Source organism: Balaenoptera borealis (assembly GCF_965194805.1).
Source record: "Balaenoptera borealis genome assembly, chromosome: 12".
In the NCBI taxonomy this organism is placed as follows: Eukaryota; Metazoa; Chordata; class Mammalia; order Artiodactyla; family Balaenopteridae; genus Balaenoptera; species Balaenoptera borealis.
In genome coordinates, this window is record NC_138869.1 from 93686018 (window position 1) to 93701421 (window position 15404).

The 15404-nt window shown below is 38.8% G+C and overlaps 1 protein-coding gene across 4 annotated transcripts in view; it reads left to right on the forward strand.

Annotated features, from left to right (window-relative positions):
• Positions 1–15404, forward strand: part of MBOAT1 (membrane bound glycerophospholipid O-acyltransferase 1) — a 108190-nt gene that overhangs the window by 64889 nt on the left and 27897 nt on the right. For all 4 annotated transcript variants that reach the window (XM_082346369.1, XM_082346367.1, XM_082346368.1 and 1 more), the window contains 2 exons: positions 12356–12411; positions 14475–14529. In XM_082346369.1, coding sequence (XP_082202495.1) covers positions 12356–12411; positions 14475–14529 — 111 coding nt within the window. The remainder of the gene's footprint in view (positions 1–12355; positions 12412–14474; positions 14530–15404) is intronic.

Below are 15404 nucleotides of genomic sequence, written 5' to 3' on the forward strand. Positions count from 1 at the left end.
AAGAGGCTGTCTTTTCTCCACTGTATATTCTTGCCTCCTTTATCAAAGATAAGGTGACCATATGTGCATGGGTTTATCTCTGGGCTTTCTATCCTGTTCCATTGATCTATATTTCTCTTTTTGTGCCAGTACCATACTGTCTTGATTACTGTAGCTTTGTAGTATAGTCTGAAGTCAGGGAGTCTGATTCCTCCAGCTCTGTTTTTCTTTCTCAAGATTGCTTTGGCTATTCGGGGTCTTTTGTGTTTCCAAATAAATTGTGAAATTTTTTGTTCTAGTTCTGTGAAAAATGCCAGTGGTAGTTTGATAGGGATTGCACTGAATCTGGAGATTGCTTTGGGTAGTATAGTCATTTTCACAATATTGATTCTTCCAATCCAAGAACATGGTATACCTATCCATCTGCTTGGATCATCTTTAATTTCTTTCATCAGTGTCTTATAGTTTTCTGCATACAGGTCTTTTGTCTCCTTAGGTAGGTTTATTCCTAGGTATTTTATTCTTTTTGTTGCAATGGTAAATGGGAGTGTTTCCTTAATTTCTCTTTCAGATTTTTCATCATTAGTGTACAGGAATGCAAGAGACTTCTGTGTATCAATTTTGTATCCTGCTACTTTACCAGATTCATTGATTAGCTCTAGTAGTTTTCTGGTAGCATCTTTAGGATTCTTTACGTATAGTATCATGTCATCTGCAAACAGTGACAGTTTTACTTCTTCTTTTCCTATTTGGATTCCTTTTATTTCTTTTTCTTCTCTGATTGCTGTGGCTAAAACTTCCAAAACTATGTTGAATAGTAGTGGTGAGAATGGGCAATCTTGTCTTGTTCCTGATCTTAGAGGAAATGGTTTCAGTTTTTCACCATTGAGAACGATGTTGGCTCTGGGTTTCTCATATATGACCTTTATTATGTTGAGGTAAGTTCCCTCTATGCCTACTTTCTGGAAGGTTTTTATCATAAATGGGTGTTGAATTTTGTCAAAAGCTTTTCCTGCATCTATTGAGATGATCATATGGTTTTTCTCCTTCAATTTGTTAATATGGTTTATCACTTTGATTGATTTGTGTATATTGAAGAATCCTTGCATTCCTGAGATAAACCCCACTTGATCATGGTGTACGATCCTTTTAATGTGCTGTTGGGTACTTTTTGCTAGTATTTTGTTGAGGATTTTTGCCTCTATGTTCATCAGCGATATTGGCCTGTAGTTTTCTTTTTTTGTGACATCTTTGTCTGGTTTTGGTATCAGGGTGATGGTGGCCTCATAGAATGAGTTTGGGAGTGTTCATCCCTCTGCTATATTTTGGAAGAGTTTGAGAAGGATAGGTGTTAGCTCTTCTCTAAAGGTTTGATAGAATTCACCTGTGAAGCCATCTGGTCCTGGGCTTTTGTTTGTTGGAAGGTTTTTAATCACAGTTTCAATTTCAGTGCTTGTGATTGGTCTGTTTATATTTTCTATTTCTTCCTGGTTCAGTCTCAGAAGGTTGTGCTTTTCTAAGAATTTGTCCATTTCTTTGAGGTTGTCCATTTTATTGGCATAGAGTTGCTTGTGGTAATCTCTCATGATCCTTTGTATTTCTGCAGTGTCAGTTGTTACTTCTCCTTTTTCATTTCTAATTCTATTGATTTGAGTCTTCTCCCTTTTTTCTTGATGAGTCTGGCTAATGGTTTATCAATTTTGTTTATCTTCTCACAGAACCAACTTTTAGTTTTATTGATCTTTGCTATCATTTCCTTCATTTCTTTTTCATTTATTTCTGATCTGATCTTTATGATTTCTTTCCTTCTGCTAACTTTGGGGTTTTTTTGTTCTTCTTTCTCTAATTGCTTTAGGTGTAAGGTTAGGTTGTTTATTTGAGGTTTTTCTTACTTCTTGAGGTAGGATTGTATTGCTATAAACTTCCCTCTTAGAACTGCTTTTGCTGCATCCCATATGTTTTGGGTAGTCGTGTTTTCATTGTCATTTGTTTCTAGGTATTTTTTGATTTCCTCTTTGATTTCTTCAGTGAACTCTTGGTTATTTAGTAGTATATTGTTTAGCCTCCACGTGTTTGTATTTTTTACGGATTTTTTTCCTGTAACTGATATCTAGTCTCATAGCGTTGTGGTCGGAAAAGATACTTGATACGATTTCAATTTTCCTAAATTTACCAAGGCTTGATTTGTGACCCAAGATATGCTCTATCCTGGAGAATGTTCCATGAGCACTTGAGAAGAAAGTGTATTCTGTTGTGTTTGGATGGAATGTCCTATAAATATCGATGAAGTCCATCTTGTTTAATGTATGATTTAAAGCTTGTGTTTTCTTATTTATTTTCATTTTGGATGATCTGTCCATTGGTGAAAGTGGGGTGTTAAAAGTCCCCTACTATAATTGTGTTACTGTCGATTTCCCCGTTTATGGCTGTTAGCATTTGCCTTATGCATTGAGGTGCTCCTATGCTGGGTGCATAAATATTTACAATTGTGTCTTGGATTGGTCCCTTGATTAGTATGTAATGTCCTTCTTTGTCTCTTGTAATAGTCTTTATTTTAAAGTCTATTTTGTCTGATATGAGAATTGCTACTCCAGCTTTCTTTTGAAAGCATAAGTCATGTGCTTATGAAATGGGGTGGATTTGGGGTTTGACAGCAGGGGAGGATGGAAATCAGTTCCTGTCCATTCCACTTTCAGTGGCATAGGCATAGTCATGATAAATTTCCTTAGGTGATGTTTGTTCTCTGGCATTTTTTGGATCTCCTTGTATTAAGAAATCTCTGACTTTACACACAAAAGTGTAGACTGTTTGAATGAGAAAGGACACTTTTGTTTGGGAAAGGATACAACAAAAATGTGTCTGCTCCTGTAAGTAGAATGTGATTTAGATCCCTGATTGTGGAGTGACCATACTTTATCCAGTTCTTGGAGGGTATGTCTTTTTTAAAAAAATTATAGGGCATTATTAAGCAGCAGCATTATTTTTTTTCCTGTCACCATAAATGCACAGTGCCTCACTGATATAAATCCATCTTCTTGGATAATGTCAGAAATATAAATGGAGGGGTACTTACTGAAATTGACAAGATGTTTTAAATCACAAATGGTCAATAAGAGAGATTCTTTTCCAGTGTCTAGTCTCATTAAGAACATGCAAGCAACCACCAGTTCTCCTTCAGAATGGAATTTGTTTAACACTGCTATTTATTTTAGCCTAAAAATCTTATTCAGGATTTTGTTGAGGAATCAAGCAGTGATTTGAAGTTGAACCTGGCGTTTTAAAGCAGCCTGATGTGATAGCTATTCTCTTTTGAGCATGCATGTGAACCTATGTGCTTAACATACTTATTTAGAGTAAGAGCACAGACAGGAATTGAACAGGATTGGATCATGTCAGTGTTTGTGTCCAATGACGTATATATGTTTTTAATTTGGGGGGAGCACATAAACTTGTACTTCAGATGATTCTGGGGATCGCAGTTTTATTTACCATTCTGAAAGTAATCAAGACTGATGTTAATGGTGAGGATGACACACAAGATACACTTTTATTTGTGCTGCTAATGTAGTTTGTATCAATACATGTAGAAGCCAGTGTCCTCCGTGTTTTCTCTGTGAATATGGGTTATTAACAATACTGGAACATTTACTGTTCTTCCCGGGAAAGCTCAACAACTGATTGTAATAAAGCTGATACTTGATTCCTTTTAAGTTGGTGATAGTGAACGGATTCCTTTTTGCTCACAGAAGGGTGCAAATCGAGTTTTCTTCTGAGGGAAGAAGCAAGAAGGAACCTTAATTCCTTTTGCAGGCGAGGCCAGATTCAGGCAGATAATTGCTCTCCCATCATGTTGGCAATTTGGGTTACCCATGTGTTTTTGAAAACATTATGAAATGAGAACTCATACGCTGCTAGTGGGAGTATAAATTGGTACAACCGTTCTGGAAGGCAAGTTAGCCATAAATTTTAAGCAATAATTTTTTTAAAGTTTATATCCTATAATAGGATAAATTCCTAGGAACTGAATTACCTTAAGGAAATCAAATTTATTCATAAGCGTGTTCAACTGTTGTCGATAATAGTGCAAAATTGCAAGCTCCTAATTGGTCCAAAAGAGGTGAATGATTAAATTATGGTACTAATATACATCCATTAAAAATGATATCTTCAAAGAATATTTAATGACATTGGAAAATGCTTACAATATAATGGAAAATCAAAACCACAAAACAAATACATGTATTAAGATTCCATTTTTATGAATGTGGACATGTGTAGAAAAAAGAGTGGAAGGAAATAATAAATGCTAAGACAGTGATTCTGTCTGGGGTTGGGGGGGTGGTCTTTATTGGTGATTTTAATAATTGTTTTATTATTTTATATGATTATAATAATAAATTCTAAATGTTATTTAAATATATTTGAATGCATACTATGCATGCATATCATGGTGAACTGCAGCCTACACCAGTGGAACAATAGCCGTTTGTGTTCCTGGTTATCCTGTTGGGCATTCTAGAAGTATCACTTGCCCACATCCCTTGGAGTAGTGGAGGTCGTTGCCCTATTGTTCCAGGCAAGATGTTTTCCTCTGTTGGTTTATGATATCCTGATCACTCCATCTAACCAGCCCAGTATGTGCAAATAACTGGGTTCTATAATATGAACAAAAGAAGAGATTTGCAAAGAGATTTCCAGATTAGTGTATTTCATGTTTCTCCTTCAGTCTGCTGCCAGCTTTTCAGTCATTAGCACCATCACTTGGAATTTAATTCTGAGGACATGAGTATAAGTTATACCAAGTATATTTGGTGGGTTCCTGTTAAAATGGAGAGCTGGTGATTTTGTTGTTGTTGAGTGCCAAAGTATAGCGATTAGATGGGTGTGAACAGATACCAGTGAACTCTGCAGTGAGTCCAGAGGAGTTTCCATTGCCTTCATTTGCAGCCCTAGGAAGCCTGGTGGAAACATGTACTTTCTTTGCTGTGACTCCAGGAGTCCCTTGTTTTCTTCCCCCAGGCTGGCATAGTTGATAGGAGTTTGGGAGCATTGTACTAAAGGTGTAATATCATCACCCCCGTCTTCAGTAATCCAGGGAGCAGGGGGATACTGGAGGGGCAGAAGCAACAGCCTCCTGTCCATCCCTCAGCTCTTGGGTCTGGGCCATGGGCTGCAGTTTGCATTGTATCTTGGCGCCCCTAGTTGTTGTGCAAGATCCAGCCCCGTCCTAGATTGCGGCTCATTGGAAGTTTGTTGTACTTGGATTCTCCCATCCTGTCAAACTTCTTGCTGGCCTGCCTCCTTGCTTTCCTAGTATGTATGCATTGTAAGTGGATTTGTATTATAAGCAAAGAATTGATGAAAATATAAAGTATAACTTTTTGCGTCTAAAATTACCTGTTAGGGAAAATAAGATCCTTGAATGTCAGATTTGGCTTGATGCTGTCCAGCCAGCTGTGATTGGTTGGCTCTTTTGACACCTCTAACTGATGACTGCATCATCCCATTGTTCCATCCTAGCTTTACCAGGACAGAGAACTTAACCACTTAAGGTCCAAAGATTAAGGTAAAATACGCAGGTTATACTGGAATACTGCTCAAAACAGAGTTTTGCTTAGTGTTTTAAAAACAGGTTATCTTTTGTTGGGAGTTGATGTGGGAAATGGAAATGGATGAATGGGTACCACTACTGGTAAATTGCCCGAAGTCTGTATCAGAAGGCATTGATTTTGTGTGTGTGTGTGTGTGTGTGTGTGTGTGTGTGGTGGGGAGAGCAGAGTGGCATAGTTCTTTCTTTTTACTCTAAACATATCTCCATCTGCCTGTTTTCCCTGTACTTTAGTTCCCCCTATATTTCTTTATCCAAATTAGACTAATAATTTTAGGTTCAGGAAGAAAAATTTTTCTTCAGCTTTTTTTTTTTTTTTATCATGAAAAAAATTCACAGGACAAAAGAGAAGTGGCCCCCATCTCAACCCTGCTGGACTCAAACCTTGGTTTCTGATTGGTCAGGTGGTTCCCATAGATTCAAGGGCAGGGGCTTCTGACTGGTGAGTGTGTAAAAATCCAAGGACAGGGCCTACTTCTCAGGGGGTGGATAATCTGAGTACAGCTAAGCTTCTAAGGCCTCATTGTCCTGAGGAAGTCCTTTGGCTGCATCAAGGAGCCTTTCTGTGTCCTTCGTGTGCTTGTAGTATGTGCTTCTAGCTCCTGGGTTTTGTATTTCTGCCGGAAAAAGCATGAATTCCGATCACAGACCAACAAACGCATCTTAGATTATATTATGTTTTAATTGAAATGCAACATCGATGGTATTTGAGTGTTTTTTAAATTTATTTATTTATTTATTTATTTAGGCTGCATTGGGTCTTCGTTGCTGCGCGCGAGCTTTCTCTAGTTGCAGCAAGCGGGGGCTACTGTTCGTTGCGGTGCGCGGGCTTCTCATTGCGGTGGCTTCTCTTGTTGCAGAGCACGGGCTCTAGGCACGCTGGCTTCAGTAGTTGTGGTACACGGGCTCAGTAGTTGTGGCACACGGGCTTAGTTGTTCCGCGGCATGTGGGATCTTCTTGGATCAGGGCTCAAACCGGTGTCCCCTGCATTGGCAGGTGGATTCTTAACCACTGTGCCACCAGGGAAGTCCCGGTATTTGAGTTTTATCTTAAGTCGGGAACTCTATAGATTTGACTCTGAAATCTCAGTAAGCTGTGCAGTCTGAGTTTGGCATCTGATCTACCCATCGGTTTAAATAAATTGATCAGTGAAAAGCGTTCAGAATGGACTTCCTCTGAACAGGAGCATATGGCGCTCTTCCTTACACCCCCAGAAAAGTAAGAATGTAGAAGTTGTCTAACTCCATTTCCTTTTCTGCAAGTTGTCAGTATGTTGTGTTTTATAAGCCCATGATCACATGTGTGAGTCGCTTCTTATTTAAGTTGCTAGAAACTTCTTCAGATGTTTAAAACAGAAGCAATATATTATTAAAAGTATAGTCTGGATGATCGGTAACAAAATTTGATCTATAGCTTCTTATTTTTTCCCCCAAAAGGGAGATTTTTTTTCCCCTAAAGAATGATAACAATGTGGTTCTTACATAGGCCCAAAGGCACAGATTGAACATGGAGTAATTTTTACTTATGATTTATTCAGTAGTGTGTATTGCATTAGCCTGGGTTCTCTGAGAAGCAGACGCCAACGTGGGAACAGATGTATGAGATTTGTTGGGTGAAATACCTGTGGGGGAAAACAGGGAGGGAACTGGATGAGGCTGGGAGAGCCATCAGATTAAAATGCACATCTCACCCCTGAGATGGGAGAGGGAAGGAAGGAAGGGAGGTCTTGGACTGCAGTGCAGTTCTGAGCCTGTTTCAGCGAGTTCAAGGATAAGTCCTCGAGCTGGAATTCCCTGGCTGAGGAGCGCCACGCCTGGTCTGGGGGGCGTGGCTACCCTGCTGTGCTCAGTCATTGGCTGGACGCAGCCTCAGGGAGGCGTGGGAGGAGCCCCATCAAGGTGGTGGCGTCAGAGGATGCAGCTGCAGCCAGTTACGTACCCCCAGCAGCCAATCTGAGAGGTGCTTTCTCATGCCCACCACTTCTGCGAATAGACTCTAAATGCTTTGCTGAACATGTGCCTAATTATGGAATACATTAAATCTAACCCCAGAAAGAGGAAAACAAATTTTACATTTCTGTAGAGGCACAAGGTCAGGCTAATTCCATGACACATTTCCTTTATGGATATATCAATTTTTTAGACCCTTTTAAAGTGAAGTTGTGAATTAAATCAAATGTAGGAACTTGGTTTGCAAATTGCATGGTCACCAGAATGTGTGTCTCAAAACACAAAAAATTTGTGCTGGGCTTTGTGTAAGGAAGGCTGGGTGTTTAAGTCCTATTAGTGATTCCTCAGGCTTACAACCTTACAGGGAAAAAAAGCACAAAGAGGCTTTGAAAACAAAAACAGTCATATTTGGCAACTACATTGAATGTAATGCTTAGTGTGAGTCCCTTTTGAGAAAAACAGCTCCGGCATCTGTTATACATTCTGGGTCGGAGGTATTGTTGAGTATCAAGAAGATGGGCTGTGACGTTATATATTTGTTTGTAAGACGAAATTGCTCTTGTAGAAAGTTTTGATGTAATCCTTATTTCTAGGACCCAAACCTCGGTGTTCTGGAAGCAGTTATTTTTCTCACTATACAAGAGAGTGGTCAAAATTAGTGTCAGCTGTGAGCATGTCTTGCTGCCCTAGAATGACCACTTTGGGGGCTCCCTTGTCTGCCACCCCCCACTTCTCCCCAGTCCTGGAGAGCAAGTCACCCCTCCCTTCCACAGTCAGACAACTCACTCCCCCTTCTCTTCGCCTTACACAACATTAGGAAGCTTGTTTCAAACGCTGGCCACTGGACTTTTACAAATAAGATATAAAGTTGGGCGTAGGTGTTAAGATTTCAAAGGGCATTTGTTAACACTTTCTTTAAAATAGTTTATCTTATTAGTTTATATTGACAGTTTAAAATATTACATGCTTGTTATTTTAAAGAGATGGAAAATGGAAATGAGAACGAGAGGAATTAAAGAAAATGGACTCACAGAGAGGTGGCCGAGTGCAGTGGACACATCAGCCTTGGCCTAAAGATGGTTTGCGTCTGATCCCATCCTGCCACACCTGGGCATGGCCTGAGCTCAGGGCACAGAGGCTGTGCGGCATCCTAGGTTTATCCCAGAGATGCTGTCACAGGACACTGACCAAACCTCAGCTTTCTATGTAAATGAGTCATCAGTCCATACGGGTCAGAGATGGCAAATTCAATAAGAAGCTATGAGAATGGAGATCAGATAACCAGGCTAAACTTAGAAGGTTTGAAGGAAAGTAGGGTAGTTGGGCAGTGGGATGTTATCTCATCTCATTGGGCAAGGATAGAGCTATTAAAGGTACTAAGCTAGGCTAGATGATTGGAAAAACAGATGTCTTTTTTTAAATTAATTTTTTATTGGAGTATAGTTGATTTACAATGTTGTGTTCATTTCTGCTGTGCAGCAAAGTGAGTTGGTTATATATACACATATATCCACTCGTTTTTAGATTTTATTCCCATATAGGTCATTACAGAGTATTGAATAGAGTTCCCTGTGCTATTCAGTAGGTTCTTATTAGTTATCTGTTATCTGTTCTACATATAGTAGTGTGTATATGTCAAACCCAGTCTCCCAATTTATCCTTCCCTCCCTTACCCTCCCTGGTAACCACAAGTTTGTTTTCTACATCTGTGACTCTATTCTGTTTTGTAAATAGGTTCCTTTGTACCATTTTTTAGATTCCACATATAAGCAATATGATATTTGCCTGTCTTTGTCTGACTTACTTCACTATGACAATCTCTAGGTCCAACCACGTCGCTGCAAATGGCATTTTTCATTCTTTTTTATGGCTGAGTAATATTCCAGTGTGTGTGTGTGTGTGTGTGTGTGTGTGTGTACACACTACATCTTCTTTATCCATTCCTCCATTGATGGACATTTAGGTTGATTCCATGTCCTGGTTATTGTAAATAGTGCTGCAATGAACATCGGGGTACATGTGTCTTTTTGAATTATGGTTTTCTCTGGATATATGCCCAGGAGTGGGACTGCTGGATCATATGGTAGCTCTATTTTTAGTTTTTTAAGGAACCTCCATACTGTTCTCCATAGTGGCTGTACCAATTTACATTCCCACCAACAGTGTAAGAGGGTTCCCTTTTCTCCACACCCTCGCCAGCATTTGTTGTTTGTAGATTTTTTTGATGATGGCCAGTCTAACCAGTGTGAGGTGATACCTCATTGTAGTTTTGATTTGCATTTCTCTAATAATTAGTGATGTTGAGCGGCTTTTCATGTGCCTCTTGGCCATCTGTATGTCTTCTTTGGAGAAATGTGTATTTAGATCTTCTGCCCATTTTTTGATTGGGTTGTTTGTTTTTTTGATATTGAACTGCATGTGCTATTTGTATATTTTGGAGATTAATCCCTTGTCAGCTGCTTCGTTTGCAAATATTTTCTCCCATTCTGTGGGTTTTCTTTTTGTTTTATTGATGGTTTCCTTCAAAGTGTAAAAGCTTTTAAGTTTAATTAGGTCCCATTTGTTTATTTTTATTTTCATTACTCTCAGAGGTGGATCGAAAAAGATCTTCCTGCAATTTATGTCAGAGACTGTTCTGCCTATGTTTCCAAGAGTTTTATAGTGTCTGGCCTTACATTTAGATCTTTAATCCATTTTGAGTTTATTTTTGTGTATGGTGTTAGAGAATGTTCTAGTTTCTTTTACGTGTAGCTGTTCAGTTTTCAGGTGTCATTTTAATTGCAGCTTTACTGAGATATAATTCACATACAATGCAATTCACCCACTTAAAGTATACAATTCAGCAGGTTTTAACACATATGCAGAGTGAATTTACAGAGTGTAACCATTTTACCACAGTTAATTTTACAACATTTTCATCACCCACCCAACCCAAAGAAACCTGTATGCATTAGCTATCACTCCTCATTTCCTCCCAATTCCCCCAGACTTAGGCAACCAGCAATCCATTTCTCTGTGGATTTGCCTAGTCTAGATATTTCATATAAATGGAATCATACAATATGTGGCCATTTATGTCTGGCTTTTTTTACTTAGCATAGTGTTTTCAAGGTCTATCCATGTTGTAGCATGTATCAGTACTTTATTGTTTTTATTGCTGAATAATATTCTATTAGAGGGACATATCACATTTTATTTATCCATTCATCAGTTGATGGACATTTGGGTTATTTCTTTTTGGGCTGTTATGAATAATGTTGCTCTGAACATGTATGTACAAGTTTTTGTGTAGACATGTTTTTATTTCTCATGGGTATACACCTAGGAGTGGAATTGCTTGGTCATGTGGTAATTCTATGTTTAACGTTTTGAGGAACTGCCAGACTGTTTCTCAGGTAGCTGCACCATTTAATATTCCCACCAGTAATGTGTGAGGGTTCCAATTCTCCACCTCGTGGCCAACACAATCTGTGCTTTTGATTCTGGTCATCCTAGTGCTTGCAAAGTCGTATTTCATTGCGGTTTTGATTTGCATTTCTCTGATGGTTGATTACTACTGAGCATCTTTTCATGTGCTTATTCACCATTTGTATATCTTTTTTTAATATAAATGTCCATTCAGATCCTTTGGCCATTCTTAAATTGTTACTTTTGTCTTTTTATTATTGAGTTGGAAGTGTTCTTTATATAGTCTAGTACGAGTTCCTTAGCAGATATATGATTTGCACATATTTTCATGCACTCTGTGAATTTCACTTTCTTGGTTGTGTGTGTCCTTTGAAGCACAAAATTTTAAGTTTTAATGATATCCATTTAATCTATTTTTTCCTTTTGTTACTTGTGCTTTTGGTGTTACATCTAAGAAGTCATCGCCAAATCTAAGGTCATGAAGATTTATGCCTGTGTTTTCTTCTAACAGTTTTATAGTTTAGCTCTTAATTTAGGTCTTTGGACCATTTTTAGTTACTTTTTGTATGCTTTTTATGTGGATATCTAGTTGTCCCATCACTATTTGTTGAAAAGACTATTGCTTCCATTGAATTATCTTTTTTTGTGGGTGTGATTTTTTTTAACATCTTCATTGAGTATAATTGCTTTACAATGTTGTGTTAGTTTCTGCTACAGTGAATCAGCTATATGTATACATATATATGGGGATATAGGTATACACTGAATTATCTTGACATGCTTGTTGACATGGGTGTCATTTCTTAGGCTTGTATTTGATGGCTTTTTTTAAAATAAGATTGGTGCTATTTTTGGTCACTAAATGGTTTATTTACAGGCAGCTACATTTTACAAATGTATCTTTTACTATGTGTGAATGAAAGAGTTGCCTTTAAATAGAACAAAGCATGTTAGAGCATATTAGCATGAAGAAGCCAAAATACATATCCATCCAGGTGGAACCAGGGCACTGGTTTAGGTATCTCCCAAACCAGTGCTGCTTACACTTACATGTGCATTTGAATTCCATGGAGATCTTGTTAAAATGCAGGTTCTCATTTTCTGGGCTGGGAATGGAGTGTGAGAGTCTGTGTTTCTGACAAGCTCCAGGCGATGTCGGCAGTGCTGGTCCTAGAACTTAGCTTTGAGTAAGAACACAAGAGGGAGTTTCTACGGTGATCTTCTTGTTCACTGTTGCCTATCTACTTATTTAAAGTGATTTGGAAGGGGAAAAAAAATTGTTTGAATTCCATGGTTTTGTATTTTATTTCATAATTTTCAAGATGAAACACTACCATGCCCAGAAATGGAATAAATGTTTTCTCCAGTGGCAGTCCTGCCAATCTTGATTGTTTTCTATCTTCCTTTTAGGCCTTTGATGATTGTCACTCAGAAGATCACAACCTTGGCGTTCCAAGTTCATGACGGTGAGAAAAAGAGCCCTCCTTTTGCTTCTAAGAGTGAGCCTGACCTTCAGAGCTCTTCTTTTCTACTGTATACACAGTCCAAAGGTTAGACAAGGGCTGACAGATCTTGCCGTATCTTGTAAAAAAAATTTGCAGCCCACTTTAATCATAGCTTTTTACTTTCCCAGCTATTATTTACCATTTCCCTGCTGAATCCGTAGTCTTGGCTAAAATGTTTGTATTGAGAATGGTGGGTTTTCTGTTTAGCTTTACAGTGTTTTAAATTTAAGTTAATGTATGGTGCTCTCTGCCCCTCATTTCCAAATCCATTCAGAAGAAATGGAATCCTTTTTTTCTTTGGTTTAATCTCTGAGAAGCTCATGAGGTAATAAAAGGTTAAACAGCGTTGGCTAGTTAACCACTTTTTGGGGTGCGGCAGCTTGGAAAATTATCTAATGAGATTAGCCCAACCCTATAAAAAGCTGGGAAGAAAAAGAATCTTTTCTTTATATAAAACTGAACATTTTCTTCGCTCAGGCCCTTCCTGATAATGGCCAGAAAATGTGATTATTTCCACTGTTAATACTGGGTTCCAGGAAAGGAGGATGGCCCTTCCATCCAGGTGGAAGGTTTCAGTATGGGCTTAAGAGATGCCAGGTGCAATTAGTAAAGGTATCTTCTGCGGATTTGTACGGCTCTGGCAAATGCTTTCCGACTGTTGAAACTTCTTTATGTGTTGACGGGTTGGGAAGATTTAGTCTCTGCTAGTGAGTCTTCCTGTTTTTCCTTACAGCTGGGGAGCTGATTTAATTTCATTTTGACCCTGTTTATTCCTAGTTCATACTTGGCGATTTAGTCATTCTGTAGAGAACTGAGTAATTTTATTCTGAGGATGGAGTCTTTCTAGGGTGAGCAAATGTCCTGGTTTGCCCAGAACCAAGAGGTTTTCCAGGATATGAGATTTTTAGTGCCCACATTGGCAAAGTCCTGGGCAAAATGGGGTGAGTTGGTCGATATTTTTGTACCTGAAAACCATTTGGTAGTCGTTATAGACTCACATTAGCACCGTAAGTCAATAGCTAAAATCAATTTAATTCCTGGGATTGCCAGAGCTGTACTATTTGATGAGATCTTAGAAAAAAGTGAGTGTGATTTTTTTTTTTAATTAACATTGCTTCTTGGTTTTGTTTTGTTTTTAATACATAGGCTTTTTGCCTAAATTTACTTTTTAAAGCATTCTCAGTTTACCCTGTTTTTTGGAACATCCCTTACATGCAGCAAAATGTTTATTTGCCTTTTTCTTTTTTTTTTTTTTCTTGTGTGTGGGAGGAACAAGTAAATTCCAGAAACACTCTGCCTTCTCTTAGGCATGTTTTTGAGTTGCCTTGATGGTCGGTAACCCTAATCAGTCTTAGCTGAATATACAGTTTTAAAGTCGACTTCTTCTGCTCTTAAGATGACAGTTCGGTTTCCTTGACTATTAGTTAACATACAGATTTTATAGGAAGCACAAATGTGATTTGGTTGGGAGTTTTTCTGGCATGGATGAGTTTTAAAAGAAGAAAAACCTCTTGATAATTCTTTTGTGTTTTCCGTGCATTCAGGGTTACGTTTCCTGTTTGTTTGGAAGAGGAAAGTCCCCTATTCCTTTCCCCATCCATTCCATTGCATTCCCAGCTTATACCAGGTGTCTGCACCCAGCATAATCAGGAAGGCAGTTAGGCAGGTGCAGGCTGCAAAGGCAGGCTTATGTCTCTCATGGAGCAATGAAAACGTATACAGTGTGGTAAGGAGTGTATGAGGTGTGAAGGGTTCTCTGGGATCCATGTTCATACTGTGTGAATTAAAGCGGGGTAACCCCTGAATTCTCCCCTCTTCATAAGAACCTATAGAGACTTTCCTCCTCACACGTGTCCTTATAGGCAGCCCTTTGATCCACTGAAAAAAATGGAGAACGGGGACTGTTTATGATTGATGAAACAAAAACGAATCACTTCTTTCAAATGAGTTTTTATAAGCCTCTTTAAGGATTAAGTTATCTACTTCACTTAAAACATCTTATTTCTCAATATTTCTTTTCATAGGATTAGGTCGAAAGGCTGAAGATCTTTCCACTGAGCAACATCAGCTTGCTGTAAAGTAAGTTTGACAGAATATTCTTGAGCCCTTTGGGTATCAGTATCCAGAGATATTCCTTAATATTGTTTATTGAATGAATCTGCTATTGATGGACACTTGGGTTGTCTACCAGTCTTTGGCTCTTATAAATGGTAAGCCATGATAACCTTGTCCATAGGTCATTTTAAATGGGTTTGGGTATAGCTGTGGGATAGATTCCCAGAACTGAGAGTGCTAGATCAAAGGGTAAATGGCTCTGTATTTTGTTAGTTTTACAGGATTCTCCTTCAGTGGGGTTGTTCTCTTTATTCCAAAATTATTTTTATTGGGCACGTGTCTGAGGGTTGTCAAGAAACAGTTGATTATCAGTGCCTATCAGTATGATTATGCTGGCATGAAAAGAGATAGGAAGTGGGGTTGGAGAGATAAATATGGGCTGGGGAATAGGAGGAAGGAGGAAGCTGAAGGCTGAAGGTGGACTTCGCGAGTGTTGATGTGTAGTAGAAAGGGGATGGGTATCGGAGAGGAAGGGAGGCCGTCTAAAGCAGGAGAATAACACTGACAGAGGAGCAGAAATGGCTTATGGGGTAGCACGTGGGGGAGAGTGGTGCAGCCATGGTGGAGGGTTCCCACCAGAGAGCAGCGGGAAATAACTGGGATATGTAAGAGAGGGTCCCAGCTCCATTCCTTCATTAAGAAATTGGGACTTGGAAGCAACGTAGAAAGTATCGTTGGAAGAGTCTAATGAACCAAGTTCTTTGCTAAGCATCATGGGGGTATAAATGCTATAGGGCATCATTCCAGCGACTGGTTAGCAATGGCATTTGAGGAAGTCTTTCCCCACAATTCTGTCCTACTTGAAGAGCATGCCCTTTAAAAGGCCCTTAAAACATGAG